The sequence below is a fragment of the Adiantum capillus-veneris genome, chromosome 9, assembly GCF_014529385.1.
Source record: "Adiantum capillus-veneris isolate H3 chromosome 9, ASM1452938v2, whole genome shotgun sequence".
NCBI lineage: Eukaryota > Viridiplantae > Streptophyta > Polypodiopsida > Polypodiales > Pteridaceae > Adiantum > Adiantum capillus-veneris.
Window position 1 is genome coordinate 164880545 of NC_140939.1, and position 17355 is coordinate 164897899.

The 17355-nt window shown below is 39.7% G+C and overlaps 1 protein-coding gene and 1 pseudogene across 1 annotated transcript; one reads left to right on the top strand and one right to left on the bottom strand.

The window, feature by feature from the left end:
* Window positions 1-677: 677 nt before the first annotated feature.
* Window positions 678-1612, top strand: LOC147451523 (uncharacterized; annotated as a pseudogene).
* A 3735-nt stretch (window positions 1613-5347) lies between these two features.
* On the bottom strand, window positions 5348-5692 carry LOC147451524 (uncharacterized). Its single transcript, XM_086520952.1, has one exon. The coding sequence runs from the start codon at window positions 5690-5692 to the stop codon at window positions 5348-5350; it is 345 nt and encodes a 114-aa protein (XP_086377078.1).
* Window positions 5693-17355: the final 11663 nt, after the last annotated feature.

Below are 17355 nucleotides of genomic sequence, written 5' to 3' on the forward strand. Positions count from 1 at the left end.
TTACCACTTTATGTTGCAGTCTTGCCCAACCAAATTGGTGTAGGGATGCCAATATGGCTAATGTTATGCATGAGTGTTGTAGACACTAATCAAGAAAAAGTGGCTTTGGTGTTGACCTTCAAGATGGTCTTTGTAAAGCTAGGCAAAATTCATCCTACAGCTACTGTCATTGACAAGAACCAATAAGAATTAGAAGTGATCCTCAAGGTGGTCAATGCAAATCCTCATTGTTGAAGAGAAGATGAAGCGGACAACCCAAAACAAGTTGCATGCCATGTGTTGCTATGCTGGTTCCATGTTAAGAAGGCATGGGTGGAGAACTTATTACCGCAGGTATGCAATTATTGCATAACTTTTCATTCCTTTAGTGTGTCAAGGGCTGCCATCAATGTTAATAACCATCATACCCAATTGATTTCATAGGTCCCTAAGGACAAGCAAGGTGATGTCTATAATCACTTATCAAATCTAATGCAAGTGCCAAATGAAAGAGATTTTTGGACTAGGATATAGACAATTGTTGCATATATATTCAACATATGAAAATATCCAACGCACGGTTGGTGCAGTAGCATGGGCACCTATTTGCACACAAAAATGTGGACACTACAAACTTATTTGAATGATTATGGCAATATATCAAGTGTACTTTTCTTGATGCAAAGATAGATTGATTAATGCTTGTCCTTTTGCATGCACTTGTGGATGATTCATTGCATGGCACATACATCAGAGGAACTTTGCTCGAGTTCTTTCAGCAAAAGCAAGAGATTGGTAAGAGTTTATTGGTTTTGGAGTTTGCAACTAGTATCGTGTTCTATTGTATATGCTAACTCCTAAGGTTCTTGTGTTTAAACTTGTGGCAGTTGATTTTGGGTGTTCTCGTTGAGTTGGGTCAAGCAAGCAACACATATTAGCAGTTGGTGAGGCAATTCTCAAAAGGCTTGAGGTTGATCTTGCTAGCCTTCAAGTGATAGAGGAAAGCACTTTGCTCTTCAAAATTCTTAACGTGTCATATTCTTCTGAATGGTATCATGTGAGCATCCAAATCTACCTATTGTGATTTTCCTAACTGGGCTTCAGAATGCAAGCATCAATACAAAATCTGACTAATAGTTCAAAAGAACTTTCCTCATCAACTTCTATGTATTTTCTAGTTCTTGATAGCATACATGCTTTCAGCCATGTGGTTCGGGAGGCCAATGCTCAAGCAAGGGGGTAAGATGCAATGATGGGTGACCAAGAGATGTCAAGCCAACTACCTACTGTGGCTGAGGTAAGTGTAGCCAATATTGATAATCAAATTCTTGGATGCATTTTGGACTTGAAAGGACTTTTACATAGCTTTGAAGAACAATTAAGGGAGTGTGATAATTACCTAAAACCAATCCTCTTTAATAAGTTGTGCAACTCAAGGGATTTCCTCTCCACTTTGATTGTCCCAAAGCACATCAACTTACTAGTAAGGGGCTCAATCAGATAGGTCCAAGCACATGTAACACAAACTCGACTTGGTCATGGTGTGGCACGAGAAGCCAATGGATGTGGAGTTGATGTTGGACTGGTCTTTGTTATCCCTCCAAAGGCCTTAACTAATGATGTTTTAAGATGAAAACACCAATGAGAAAGGAGCGGAGTCCACTTCGAAAAGAAACCTAAAGTGTTTTGCTTCCATTGTTGTAGCAAAAGCCTTTTGCTTGACCCAAGAAAATCCCACTTATGCCATACATTCCATGCTCTCTTACCCTTGACACTTAAGCATGCCCCAGCTAGTTCAGAGTCTCCTATTCTAAATAGACATGTTACTCTCTTCAATGATGTCATTCAAAGAGGGCAAGTTGTTAGCTGTGTATGGATCTCTTGAAATGAAGGAGAGGTGGTTTACTATTTGATGTGAGGACCGATCAATGTTTGATGGGATCCTTGCATCCCAACAATAAATGGTTCTCATAACAGGCTGCTATCACTCTTTGCTCTTCAAAATTATTGCTCTTTGATAACAAAGTACAAGCGATAATTTACGCCGAGCCAAGATTTTTAAGTGGCTCTTCATAATGCATGTTTGTATTATCACTTCTCTGACTTGGAGTGTTTGTGATGAATGATCTTTGGTTTTTCAAATGCAAGCAAGTCCTATTGTCTTAAATTTGTCATTGCTAGCTAGTCATGTTGGCTAGTGATAGCTTCTATCTTCCCTTTCATTTGGACTTTCTTGAATAGCTTACATACCAAAGTGTTGGGAAAATGAATAATGTCGTGTCTAAGGTTGAAGTAGTGAAGATGGATTTGGAGGTCGACAACCATTATTACATTGATGTTTAGATTGATATTTGTAGCCTTTAAGGTATAGTCACTTGCAATCATCAAAGAGAGGGCATGCATTGAGTCAAGCAATAAGAAATTTTAAATACAACCAGGGATGGAATTTATTAGAGGTCAACTTCATCACCATTTCCTCATCATTGTGAGTAGTGATTCACATACGCCTTCTTATGTCTCAAGCAAGAAATGATACCATTTCAAACTTTCCATAAAAAAATTCACGGTTTTGTGTAGTCTTACGTTGAATCTTTAGTAGTTATACTATAAAAGATGGGATGGTCACATTAGGAAAGACAGGATGGTTCCCTTCTATATCTTTCTTTGTCTATCCAACATTTTTGTCCCTACTACGTTAAAACATCTTGTCTTTGTCTGTACTACAAATTAATCCATTGTAATATGCTTTTTCAACAAACAATTACTCAAAGTGAGGACGAGGAGTTGAGGTTATGTGAGAGACCATAGCCATAAACAAGTTAGAGTCCATTATGAGTACCATAACTAGAAATATGGTCAAGTCACAACAGTGACCATAGACAATGACGAGCGTTGACCATCATGCTGGTCATAATGATTATAGCCACAATAGATTTGGAGAGTGACTATTGCAACTCTGTCTATTAAGAATACACACACAACACAACCTTCACATACCATAAGCCATAACCAATAGCTTTTGGAGACTAAGACTTCAACTAAAGAATTCAAAAACCATAACCAATGAATATAAAATGATGATCATAACTAGCAAATTGAGACATGGCAACCTTAACACAAAAAATCAAAGGGGCCCATAAGGAGGTGACAATGACCATAACCAATGAGTTTTTAGATGAAGACAATAACAACTTCACTTGCTGAGAACACACACACATGTTATAACCCTATTGAATACCATAGCTCTAACCAACAAATTTAAGGAGGTGACAATGACCATAACCAATGAGTTGTTAGATGGAGAAAATAACAACTTCACTTGCCCAGAACACACACATATGTTATAACCCTCTTGAATACCATAGCTCTAACCAACAAATTGAAAGACCAAGACTTCAATAAATTTTTGCTTCACCTATTCAGATGGTCAAGGCACAATAAGCATAATCGATGGCCATAATCAAGACATAATGGGTATAGCCAAAAATTCTGGAACAGTGACCCAGACCAAAAAAATCCCCACAAACACATACATAATCTAGGAAAACAATGACCACTAAACCATAGCAAGTTTAGAAAGAAACCTTTGCCAGATAACAAGTTGACCAGTAAAAGACCAACAAGGAAAGTATAGATTTGGAAAAGAATACATATATTATGTTGCAAAGCATCTATTGCAACCAAAAACCCAAAACGACAAGGTCTTGTAGTAAAAAATGTGCCTCAAGAAATATAAGAAAAATATAACAAGTTGTCATAGTCATTGATGTTGTAAGTCCAAGAGCACCAAACACAATAAGCCCATATCTTAGACAAGCACTCCATACACCAATCATCTAGTTGTTGCTTCATGTTGCATACTTCATCATGCAAAACCCGCCCCATGTCAGCCAAATCTTTTGCTTCCTCTCCTCCAATCTTCCCGCAATAAGCTCCCTACAAAACACACATGATACAAATATAAAATCCACTTGATGTGTATCTTGGCTAGCCAGGCACCCCATGTATTTCATGACATAAAAATCCACAATCAATGCTATTTGGTTGTTTCAAGGCATCTGCAAACTTGAGCTCAAGTTGCGACTCATGGACCAAGGCACGTTGAAGGCCTGCATCATGCAAGGCTCTAAAGGCCACTACAACACAATCATGGCAGTAAATGGGTTTGTTGCTTGAGGATATGTAGAAGAAAACAATGTACATACATAGGTATCAATAATACTAACATGTTCATAGCCTCAAGGCACTCAAACGGACTTGTGAGATGTAAGGAGTCAAAGTAGAGCAAATAGTGCTTCTTTTCGAGAAAGCAAAGGAGCTTTGCACCTCTATTAACATAAAGAACAAACAACAATCGATGATGCCTAAAACAAGAAGATAACAACTGTGAGTAAGAGGATTTATCCAAAAACGTTGCATAGTGTCTTTCTTGGATGTGACCAATACTTGCAAATTAGTGGCCAAAAACATAATACCATCTCCAAAAAGTCAAAACTAGCAAACTTTGCGGAAAGAAATTGCCAGAGAATGTGGCCAGACATTGTGTACCATAAAGCATCAACAAAGCAAACCTTCTTAAGAATAGAAGGCAGAAAGACACGCTCCATCCACTTGCATGCAAACAACAAACTTGGAGACTAGATAAATGAATCTCGAACATAAAAGAACAGAGAGAGAGAGAGAGAGAGAGAGAGAGAGAGCTTACTAGCCAACCAAGTTTAGGGTCCAAGCGCTAGCCTCTCCATGCAATATAGCATTGACTAGGGGTTGATCTAAATCCGTTGATAGCTTGAATATTGAGGAATTGAATGTGATGCTAGCGTTAGAAGCAAGCCTAAAACACTGACATGCAAGACTTAGTATAATATGAATACTTACCAACACTCTTAAAAATGCAAAGCTCGGATAAGAAATCACCTGGCTACCACAATATATGTACGTGTGATGACCACCCTACCACCCCCTCCTGAGAAGTTGATACTTGGCCATTCTCAATTGTAAATTTAAGAAATACATGGGTCTCACGGCTTGGACTTTTGGGTGATGACAATAACCACACTTGTCTTTGTAGATGACCGAATTGGAAACTTTTGCTGATGCTCCATTATCACTCCCTACAACAAAAAAACACAATCATAATCAGCCAAGCAAATAAAAACACATCCGTAGTCAGTGACAACCTAAGATCTAGCAAAAACACGCCTTAATTAGTGACAACCTAGAGAATTGGCAAAAAACACAACCATTATCAGCTTTACCTCATTTTGGGAAACACCAATGGTCAATGTCATGGAAGCAAACCTACCAAAGGTGTCTACAACGTGCTCATTGTTGGGTTCATCACACAGGAGACTCTCAACCTCAATAATTAGAATATCCTTGGCCTCATCACGGGTGGAATCTTGTACAGTGGTGTATCTCCAAGGTCAATGGAGGAGCTAGAGTTCTCTAACCCACTACTAGTGGAAGTCTCATCTTCCTTCGCCTTAGACCCTTCTCCCTCCAAGACCCCTACATTTTTCTTTTCCTCTTCTTGCTCACTTGGGATCTTATCATTGCTAAGGTCATTTTCCCAAGGCACATCCTCATTGTGCTCCTCTTCATTGGTTTCAATCCCCTTCTTGCCTTGCATGTCATTGTCTACCTTTTCTTCCTCAATGTCATCCATCATCACATTCAACCAGGGTGGCAACACCTTCACTCGCCTCTGCATCAAGACTAATCATAAAAGAATGGAGTCAGCACATTAGAACAAACTCAAGTAACACAATGCTTGAGATCAGCCATGAAGTGAGATGTCCATGTTCTTTTTGTTTATGGCATATATGTAAAATCCTCATCATGCACCTATGCATCGAAACCAGGCATAGACAAATGGAATCAGTTCATTATAACCAAACAAAAACTGGTTAAACATTATGAAAAAAATTGGCCATGAAGCAAGATGCAGAGGCTCTTTTTGTTTATGGCATGCATGTAAAATCCTCATCATGCACCTCTGCGTCAAACTCAAGAAACACAATTCTTGAGTTTAATGCACCTTTGCATCAAACTCAAGAAACACAATGCTTGAGATCAACCATGAACCGAGACGTCCATAGGTTCTATTTGTTTATGGCATACATGTAAAATCCTCGTCATGCACCTCTGCATCAACACCGTACATAGACAAATGGAATCAGTGCATTAAACTAAAACTAAAATTTGATAAACATAATGCAAGAAATTGGCCATGAAGTGGGATGCGGAGATTCTTTTTGTTTATGGCATGCATGTAAAATCTCATCATGCACCTTTGCATCAAGACCAGATATAGACAAAATGGAATCAGTGCATTAAATCCAAAAAAAAACTTGATAACATAATGCAAGACCATGAAGCGGAATACCAATGTCTTTATGTGCATGGCATACATCTGAAATGCAACCTCATTGATTGCATAAACGTGTGAAAACAATCCTAAAGTGGTATGCCCAATGTCTTTATATGCAATGCCTACAACGGCAGATATGCAACCTTGCTTTACAAAGGAGACCTTGTAAACTTGGAAGGGTCAATCATGAGTAAACTCTATAGAGTGAGCAAGCAAGGAATATGCCCATAAGATCTTGCTTTAGGATGAACTCTAGACCAAACCACTCAAATTTTTGTAGGATTGGTAAACTAGGACCTAGGATAATGAAGAACGAGCATAAAAAAACAAGGGCAACTCTAAGTATACTTGAACCATAGCGGCACCCAAGCACCACCCTCCTATCTAAGTGGCATAAGGTCTTAAAAGACCCCGAGCGGTGGGATAAATTTTTGTAGGATTGGTAAACTAGGACCTAGGATAATCAATGACATGCATAAATAAACAAGGGAAACTTTAAATTTACTTGAACCATAGCCTCACTCAAAGAACATCCTCCATCATTACTAAGTGGCATGGGGTCTTAAATAACCTTGAGCAATGGGATCGACTGGGGGAATCTCACGGGTAATGGGAAATAATTAAAAATTCAACTCGGACGTGTGAATTTGGGATTCAAACTTGGGTAGCCATGGTGAGAGGCTCATGCCCTATTGTTGATGGTGGAATACAGAAGAAGTTCCCCAATACATTGTACCATTATTTTTTGAAGCGGAATGATACCTTTGTAATATTTGAGCAACCATTAGACTTTGTGGGAATGAGCCTCTATGGAGGAATGTATATAAGTCAATTTTTGTAACCGTAAACCCAACTTTTGAATTAATCAAATCCAATTATCATTGTGCATGATGTCTCTAGGAGAGAGAGAGAGAGAGAGAGAGAGAGAGAGAGAGAGAGAGAGAGAGAGAGAGAGAGAGAGAGAGAGAGAGAGAGAGAGAGAGAGAGAGAGAGAGAGAGAGATATTTCTTCTCTTCCCTACGCGTGCTACGAAAGGTCCATTGCTAAAGCGACACCACCATTGTGTTAGCAATGACAAGGGCTTCCATTCAATGCCAAGAGTGTGTGATTCCGACTACGATGCGAAGTGAACTCCTACGAGCTTTCGATTGAGTTTTCTTACAAACCAGGTGTATGTTAGGTGAGTTCTTTGCACCTATGGGTTCACGGCGACTAGGACTACACATTATGATCATATGCCATGAAAAACGGTAACCTTTATTTTGCTTCCTGTCTTTATACGCGATTATCATAAGAGGTAGTTTGAGGTTGGTTATCAAGTCACAGTCCATAGGATATTGACCTCATGGTAAGGAGAATATATCTTGTGAGTTTTGTGACATTTTGAATGCATTTGACCTAGATTCGGATAGCATTAGCATCGTAGGTTGGATTGCTTTTGTCTGAGAAGGTTGAGAAGTAGTTTCACAACCATCTTCTTGTTTCCATGTGCCTACAGGTTAAGCTTCGTCCTCGGCCGACATAGAGTTGCAGGTTCTGTTCTCGCTATGCTAGCGTCCGCTCGCGGCGTACCCGCCAACATTGGCGCCACTGCCGGGGAACAAAGCCCTATGTAGGTGACCTTTGAATAATCCTATGAGGTGAGAGTTCCTCTGGTGTTCCAGAGTATTCTTTCTATCTTAGTTTAGTTAGGACCTATATACAGGTGCTCGGAAGTGTGTTTTTTGCCTTGGTCACCCGTGTTGATGGTTTTAGTTTAGAATTGTATTAGTTTGGGAGCTTGAGTGGTTGAGGAGGTGATAAAAGCATTGGCTAGTCCGCGTGTGTCAGTTAAGTGCTTATCTACTCACAATTGCAAAAGCGAGTTTTTTATGTTTAGGAGTAGCTTTAGCTAGGTGAATTGATCTTGATCTAGAGATGTCCATCAATGGAAATTTGCTCGAGTTGATTAAATGCATTGAAATCTTGAAAAAAGAGTGATTCTTAGTTGAAACAGTGCAAAACAAGGTTCATAAAAATGTTTTGCATGACTGAGGATTGTTGAGGGCAAAAGAAGGCATCAGAAAGGGCCCTACATATCAGAATCTGAATTCTGCAAGGTTAGACTTTATACGCGTATAAAGTCTCCAGGGCTAAAAAGAGACCAAACTTGTGGAAATTGGCTGTACCAGAGTGTTTAAATGAGTAGTTATACCCTAGGAACACCTTGAGTGAGGAGTTTTGGCATAGATTTGGGGACCAAAAGCCAAAAGACGGAGTGGTTGTAGCTAAAAAAATAAAAAACTTGTGTTAGTAAGCACTTTTAAGCTTTAAATTTTGATGTGAACACATGTACATGATGCTGATAAGTAGGGAAACTTAAGGTAGAAACATATCTGAATTCTGAGACAAGAGACTTCATACGCGTATGAAGTCTCCAAGGTAGATTTGGGCAATATCCTGCATGTTGTCAGCACTAACCCATTTGGGAGGGTTATATAAGCTTGACTACAAGATTCCATACCATTTGGTCAGCTAACTTTACATCTGGAGAGAATTTTGCAAATTCTAACCAAAAACAAAGAAAAGTGGTGAATTGGTGAATCATTGGCATCAAAACTTGATTCTGAGCACATATGCTTTGAGTACACACAAAAGAGAACCTTGGGGTGAGATTTAAGTTCATTCTGGTCAAATAGACTTCATACGCATATAAAGTCTAACAGCCCAGAATAGACTCAAATTGTACAAAGGTATATGCCCAAAGTTTCCTAAAGCCTTGGGGAAGTCCATAGCTCATATTTTATTGCATTTGGACCAAATCTGAGCTTAAAAAGACCAAGAAACAATACAAACACTCTACACACCCCTTTTTGGCCACAACTTGAATAGACTTGATTCCAAATTCAAGTCATAGAATATTTGTGAAGTCCCTGAGTGCTGGGTTATCTCTGGAGCAAGTTTCATGTCAATTGGCCATTAAAGACTTTATACGCGTATAAAGTGTTTTTGATGCTATTGACCATTATTTGAACTTAAGACCATATAAGAAGTATCAGTCCGCAACTATAAGCACAAACCTACAAAAATCTAGTCAAGTTGGTCAAAAAGACTTTATATGTGTATAATGTCTTTTTGACCTTCTTGACTTCCAAAGTTGAATTGGGGCATATCCTTGCATTCTAAGGGACCTTAGAAGCCAATAGACAAGATTATACTCAAGTTGGAAAGAATTTGAGTCTGTAAGTGCCAAAAAACAGAAAAAAGATCCAAAATCAATCTGTATCAAATTGTAACTCACACTAGAGTGGTCCAATTGTCATTTTGAAGGTTTTTGTGAGTTACATGAATGGTAGAGGATATCTGGTGAAGAAATATTGCCATTTTTTATTAATAGTCTTCATACGCGTATAAAGTCTGACAGCCAGATTTTAGAGCAAACTGAGTAACATGAGCCTACCAGGTAATCCACTTAGCTGTGACAACACATTTTGCTAGTCCATACAGTGATAATAACATATACGAGGGATCAACCCTTCTAAAGGAAATTTTGGACGGGAAATACTTGCATGTTCTTCCTAATCAATACTGAATGTTACTAAAAGAGAACCACCATTGACAAAGATTTGCAGAGTCTAAAGTTTTGTACAGATAGCCAACAACAAAGTCTAGCAAGTCGAGACTAATCGGAAGGGCAATCAATCAACCAATTGGAGAGCTGAAATAGCCAGAGTAAGACACGACAGAGCTAACTCTAAAGGTAAAAGGTTTGGATTTGTAGTGGTGTGTTAAGGGATTGATGTGTTTGAGATTAGGAAGAAACCTTCAAAGAGACCAAAAATCACAAGGAGATCAGGTCAGCATAGTGTCTACGGAAGAGAGTGTGACCCAAGGTAGAATAGATCCACTAGCACCAATCATAGAGGACGGTAGTGGAACTGACACCTCCTTTGAACAATCCTTTTATCTTATGGCGGACCGGAACACCGCGATTAACCAACCAATCCAGGGAGAAGGAGGGAGCACCTCTACAAACCCTCCTTGGACATTAAGGTTTACAACCCTTTACTTAGAAGGACTAAATACCCATGGGGATTTGGTCTATGCTGATGAAAGGGGTAGAAAAAGCATATGTATTGAGGAAAAACCAGCAGAATGAGTGGATGCCCTTCTAGCGTATGATGATGGGGATAGATTCCATGATGAGGAGGGAACACATTACCTTATAGTTAAGGATCCAGAGAACTACAACAAGTACGGGGATAATGTGGTAAAGGGGAAGATGGTTTCTGAAATCACCAAAATACCTCCTCTAATAGACCTTTCTAATGCCACCTTGGTGTTTGACAAGAAGGTAACTAAAGTTGCGACTAGCCAAGGAGTGGTAGAAATCTATGAATACCTGAATGGGAGAGTCAAGACATATTTTCGATGTCTAGCACCATTTGTGTTTGAGCTAGGCATAGAAAAGACTATGTACTTAGTTTCATATGAATCAGGTGAGGGGAGTCTCATACTATATGTTGAAAAAGGATTCCCCTAAATGGAGAGAATCAAAACAGAAAGAGGGTTTGCAATGGAACCTCCTGTTGAAAGGCATACATAGCATATGGGACGGGAGCCGCGTTGACAAAATATTGAGACCTGGACTAGACCCTGTGAGGGGAGAAGGACAAGGAGATTCCACAGTTCGACTGGTAGAACAAAGACGTGTTAGACCTTCTCAAGTCCAAAAATGGGTACACAAGAGGTATTTAGGAGAAGGGGATCCTAGAGATCATGTGACAACATTCTTGAGAGTGATCCGAGTAGAAGAGGTTAGAGACTTTGATACACAGTTTGCAAGATTTGGACTCACCCTAGAGAAAGACGTTGCCACATGGTTTGACTCTGTTGAAAGGTGAGATTTTGGGACCATCCAAGAAGTTTTTGATGAGGTTGTGGACCAATTCTCTCAAAGGGGGATAGCCCACAATACTGTCTCTCAAATCCACAAGTTTAAACAGAAAGAGGGAGAATCTGTTAGGAAGGCAGCCCTACGGCTGAAACGATACGTAAAGTTCTGCCCAATGGAAGAACTACCTACTCAATCTAGACTGATGTTGATATTTATCCAAGTATTGAGAAATACATATCTTCAAAAAGATTTTCATATGAAGAAAAGCCCCACTCTAAATGAGTTAACCAAAGAGGCTTTGTTCCTTATAGATAACTATTAGATCTACAGAGTTGGAGATCTAAGAGACATAGATGATGATTCATCATCTCAACAACGTGGGTTGAGGTTTGGGAAGACAATACAACGAAATGAACCAGGAGTAAATCAAGAGCGACTGATAGAGGAAGTGCTAAAGAGAATTAGCCCATTTGCCAAGCCACAGGCTAAACCATTAAAGTGGTGCACCATCAAACAAAAATGGAAAAATCATGTTACTGAGGAATGCTACTACAATAAAGGGTATGTGAGAGAACGACATTATGTTTCCCAACTGGAAGTAGTACCACCTCAAGTGCCACCTATACCTAGATATACGGCGGAGAATTTGTCAAGACCAGTTGGGATTAACGACCACAACTAGTTTTAGGGCAACAACCACCACTCCTAGGGACAAGCCCGATAGGTGTGAGATACACGCCCACTGTGGAAGAACCAGAGGAACAAGCCTTAGTGCCTGTCCCTGTTTACTATGAAGAGCCGAGTGGAACAATGGCGTGCCCATCATACTACCCACCAGAAGAGCCGAGAACGCCGGAACCATGGAGTATGATCGACAATGTTGAACCATCAACCGCGACACATGCTGCAGGAGAAAGTAGATATAGTTTGCACGAAAGAACATTGCTGTTCATAGCCAATGGAGGTTTCAATGGACCAAGACCATCTTACCAACAGAGGGGTGCCCAAGGAGCTCCACGACAACCATTGGGACCTTGCTATAAATGTGGGGGCGACCCATCTTATGAAAGATTGTCCTCATTCGGAAATTGTTCGAGTCAATGCGTATTGTCCAGATTGCAGCATCACTCATTTGATTGCCAATTGCCCAAAAAATCCACACAAAGCAGTGAAAGCAACCATAAACATTTTGGAGGCTATCCCTTCAAGTAGTGGTTTCGAGAATGAAATAATAATACCTATACAGGTCATCACACAAGCTCAGGCTCAAAAAGAAAAAGGGGGACTTGAAAATGAAGAACTAGTATGTAAAACACCTAGCATTGAACGGAAAAAGTCAACGAAACACATGGAAAGCTAGAAAAGCACGGCTAGAAGTGAGGAAAGAAAGAGAACAAACTGTCATCATAGAAGAATTACAGCGAACAAAAGACAGACTAGAAAAACTTGAAAGACGAGCACTTCAAAAACTAGAAGCACCAACATATATTGAGCTTGAGAAGAAAACGAAATCCAAAAGTGCGGGATTAGGCGGATCTGTGCTAGTGGAAAAATTAAACGAACATCTAGACGCACTCTTGAAAGCAGGCTTAAAATTGACCAAACTCAGGAACAAAATGGATGGCATATCCCTATGCAGAGTTGGAAAAACAAAGATCGACTAGAAATGTGTCAAAAGATGATCCAAACTGCGCAAACCTTACTAGAACCCACTTCAAGGAAACATGTGGAGGAGGTAGAACTTCCCGTACCAATACCGAGGAACCCTCCAACACACGGATTAGAACGACTAATTGTTAGTCCAGAAATTGAATTAAAACCTGAACATTCAATAGAAAGACGTGGGATAGTGCTGAACACAACAGACTCAACATCAGAAGGGTTTCAACCTATCACACCTGAATTGTATAAAAGCGACGAGCGCTTAAATAATCTTTGGAGATAGATAAGGGAAGCCAATGAAGCTAATGAATTAAGCCAAAGGGTTAACAAAACCAGTATGGGAGAAGATGACTTCCTTCCTCCTATTGAAGAATTTGAGGCAGGACCTCAAGCAGATCTAGAATGCACTCTTATAGGGGAGACAAGGGATCTGTGAAATCTTGGGATAGCCAACCTGTATCCCTGAAAAAGTTACCATCATATATGGGAGAGTATGAAGCAAAGTCAGATGTGAAAGTTGTACCATCACAACAACTCGCTACAAGGAAGGGTATGTACTCCCAAGGGTTGATAACACTCTTATCGACTCCAGTAACTTGTACCATTACTCTAGCAGAGCTTCTCAGATTAAGACCTAATATGTGGAATATGGTAGGAAAATGTTTCGAAAAATTTAGAATAAGGGATCCGAATTCACGAATGCAAGAAGGAATCAAGGAATTAAAAAAAATCCAAGTAAACATGCAACCAGTGCCTTTAAACAAGGTAGGGGAATACTACAAAGGGGAAGATGGCAATACCACGCTCCCGCTTGAATTAGAAGGTGTTACCACCATGGCTATTCTTGAGAGTGGAGCGGGTGTGGCCATCGCGACAAAGGATGTATAGAAGAAATGGGAAAAACCAGCTTTGAAAACCACCAGAATGAAGCTGCAACAACTGGCTGACGGTTATATGGAGAGACCCATAAGGCTTTTGAAAAAAATAGTTGTTAAGTCTTGAGGAATTGAGTATGAGCATACATTTGCTATAGTGGATTTTGGCAAGAAAAATAACTATGACATAATACTTGGACAACCCTTCATGAGACAATTAAAGATGGTCCAAGATTGGGGCTACAATCACATATACCTTAGACACATGGAGAATACTACAAGAATAAACCTTAAAGACCATAGCTACAAAGATGTCGACAGAACCCTGGTAGAAGAATTCGATTCTGCCACGACAGTAGGGTCAGAACTTCCCAACTGGTTAGGTAAACCAAAGGAGTTGTGGATGTGTGGGGCATCCAATTGTGGAAGCCTAAAACGAGAATAATGTATTCTAGACAGAGCAATTGAGGATACAGAATACATTCCAGAACCTTTTCCAGAAGAGTCCTTAGAACCTTTAGAATGGACACATATCCTAGCAACCTTAGATGTGTGTGCTATTGCGGAGGGACCAACAACTAAGTTTTGTGACCAAGATGGGTATGATGTAGTTCCATATTACGTGGTTGCGTTAATAGAAGAAGATGATTACCAAACCTTAGATCAATCAAGAAAAATCGAACATAAGCAAGGAATAAATGGGGAGCTGTTCCACGATTCTACAGATCATCTTGAACGAGATGATGATGCAGATAATGACTGTTCAGACAACCCTAGTGAGCTATAGGAAACGATACCTGATGTAAGGTTTTACAATTTTCCAAATCAAAAACCGAGACGTCAAGCACATTACAAAAAACGGAGAGAAGTTCACAAGGCCAAAGATAACCCAATGCCGAACATTAAAAACAGAATGGAATTCTTATCTTTGGTAAAGGCAAAAAACTGCATTAAAAACGAAATATTAGCTCAGCGTCTCAAGATCGAGACCCTAGGACAAAAGACAGTCCTAGGGATGTAAAAAAATGAACACAAAGGCTGAAGGTAGAAACTATATTCAAAAGAATGGAAACAGAATCGAAATTAGAAGAACTAAAATTGACAAAACTTGAACGTAAGAAAAGGTACCACGAGCTCAAGAAGACTCTGAGGGAAGCATGGACAACCAAAACGAACAACAAAGAGGACAAGAAAGACAATAGCGGAAACAATAGAAGTGTACCATCCCATTACAGAAAGTTCACAATTCAAGATCAAAGACAGTGCTGACATAGCCCATAAGAGAGCGAAGGGAGAAAGAGTCTTATGATGGGCTAGAAGATGCAAAAAAAGTAGACCTAGCACAACTTGGAGAGACACCGCAACCTGTATACATAGCAACAGACCTGAGCCGAGATGAGGAAGAGGAACTTCTCAGCATTCTTCATGAATATAAGGATGTGTTTGCATGGTCTTACAAGGACTTAAAGGGAGTGGATCCGACAATATGTCAGCACTATCCCATTAAAACCTGATGTGAAACCAAGCAGACAAAGGCCTTACATGTACACTGATACTTTTGCTAAGCGTATCAAGGAAGAGATTGATAAATTGAAAGATACAGAGTTTATCTATGAGATAGAACACACTGATTGGGTATCCCCAATTGTTGTTGTACCCAAAAAGAATGGCAAACTCCGAGTGTGTGTCAACCTCAGAAAAGTCAATGCAGCCACAATAAGGGATAACTATCCCTTGCTAATTATGGACCACGTCCTTGAGCGAGTGGTAGGAAGCATGCATATTCCTTCTTGGGTTCTCTGGTTACCAATCAACTTGCAATTGCACCTGAGGACCAATATAAAATGGCATTTGCAACAAAATGGGGCATATTTGCATATCGGGTCATGCCATTTGGGTTAACAAATGCACCTGCCACATTTCAAAGATTGATGGCACATGCCTTCAAGGAGTATTTGAGGAATTTCTTGGAAATCTATATGGATGACCTATGTGTACACTCTCTGAAAAGAGAGGAACATGTGGAACACCTCAAAAAGGTATTCAAGAAATGCAGGACATATAGGATTTGCCTTAATCAAGAACAATGCGTTTTCATGGTAAGACAAGGACGAATCTTAGGGCATATTGTCTCGGAACATGACATTTCCACAGATTTGGATAAGATTAAGTTGATTATCAAAATGCCTAAGTCGATCAATGCAAAACAAGTACAGTGCGTCATGGGACATTGTGGTTATTACAAGAGGTTCATACACATGTATGCAATTATTGCACAACCATTGTATAGAGTTATCATGATCTTTGAATGGACATATAAGTGCGAGGAATTCTTTAAGAAATTAAAAGATGCCCTTGTATCTGCTCCAGAGCTACGAGCACCTGATTGGTAAAAAATCTTTCACGTCCATATAGATGCATCTGCATTTTCTATCGGATGTATTTTGGCTCAACCAGGAGAGGGAACCATGGATTTCCCAGTCAGCTATTCTAGTCGGCAACTAAATAATGCCGAAAGGAATTACACAACCACTAAGAGAGAGGGGCTTGGAATGATTTATGCCGTTAAGAAATTTCGGCATTACCTCTTCGCAAATAAGTTTGTGTTTTTCACAGACCATCAAGCCCTTTTATACCTTGTCAACAAACCATGCAATACTGGACGAATTGTAAGATGGTTCATCATATTGTTGGAGTTTGACTTTACCGTAGTGGTTAAGAAGGGGAAGACACATCTTCGAGCATACCACCTCTCTAGATTACTTAATGGAGACGATCCAGAGGGAGTGGATGATGATCTACCAGATGTATATCTGTTCAATATAGAAATGGTACCTAAGTGGTCCCAGGAGATCGTTAAGCTACTATCACAGGGTGGGGAATTCGACAAGACAGACCTAGACCTTAAACAAAGAACGATTCGCCAAGCTAAGAACTTTCAATTGGTTGGAGGACGTTCTATAATTTAGGCTCCAACGGCATTCTAAGAGTGTGCATAAACCCTGAGGAATATGAAACATATTTGTTGGAAGCGCATATTCAGGCGTTAACATTTCATTGTTTAGCCACAAAAACTTTCCAACGACTGCGACAATTGGGAGTGTATTGGCCAACTATGCGCATTGATATTCCTGAATATGTCACTAGTTGCGTCAAATGCAGATCTAGCCCACCCATTGAGCCTGCCACATTGTTTCAGATAACACTTACGCCAGAATGGAGTCAATACATTGTTGATTATTTGGAAAGACAAACGTTTCTTGAAAATATCACCAAAGCACGACAGTGAACGATAGAAATAGAAGCTCACGATTTCACTCTTATTAAAAATTAGCTTTATAAAAGGGGAAAGGTTAACCAACTTAGGCTGTGTGCAACGGATAACATGTACGTTCCAATCCTGGAACAAGAACATGGAGGGATTAGTGGGGGCCATTTTTCAGGGGAAAAGACAACAAAAATTGTATTAACATCGGGAATATGGTGGCCAACATTACATATGGACGCAAACGAGTATATAAAACAATGTGAGTCTTGTCAACGAACCAACGTACCAATAAAACGGGATGAGATTTCCTTACGACCAATGA

Coding starts and splice junctions, on each gene's coding strand:
- LOC147451524 (XM_086520952.1), bottom strand. CDS start 5,692: ATGCAGAGGCGAGTGAAGGTGTTGCCACCCTGGTTGAATGTGATGATG.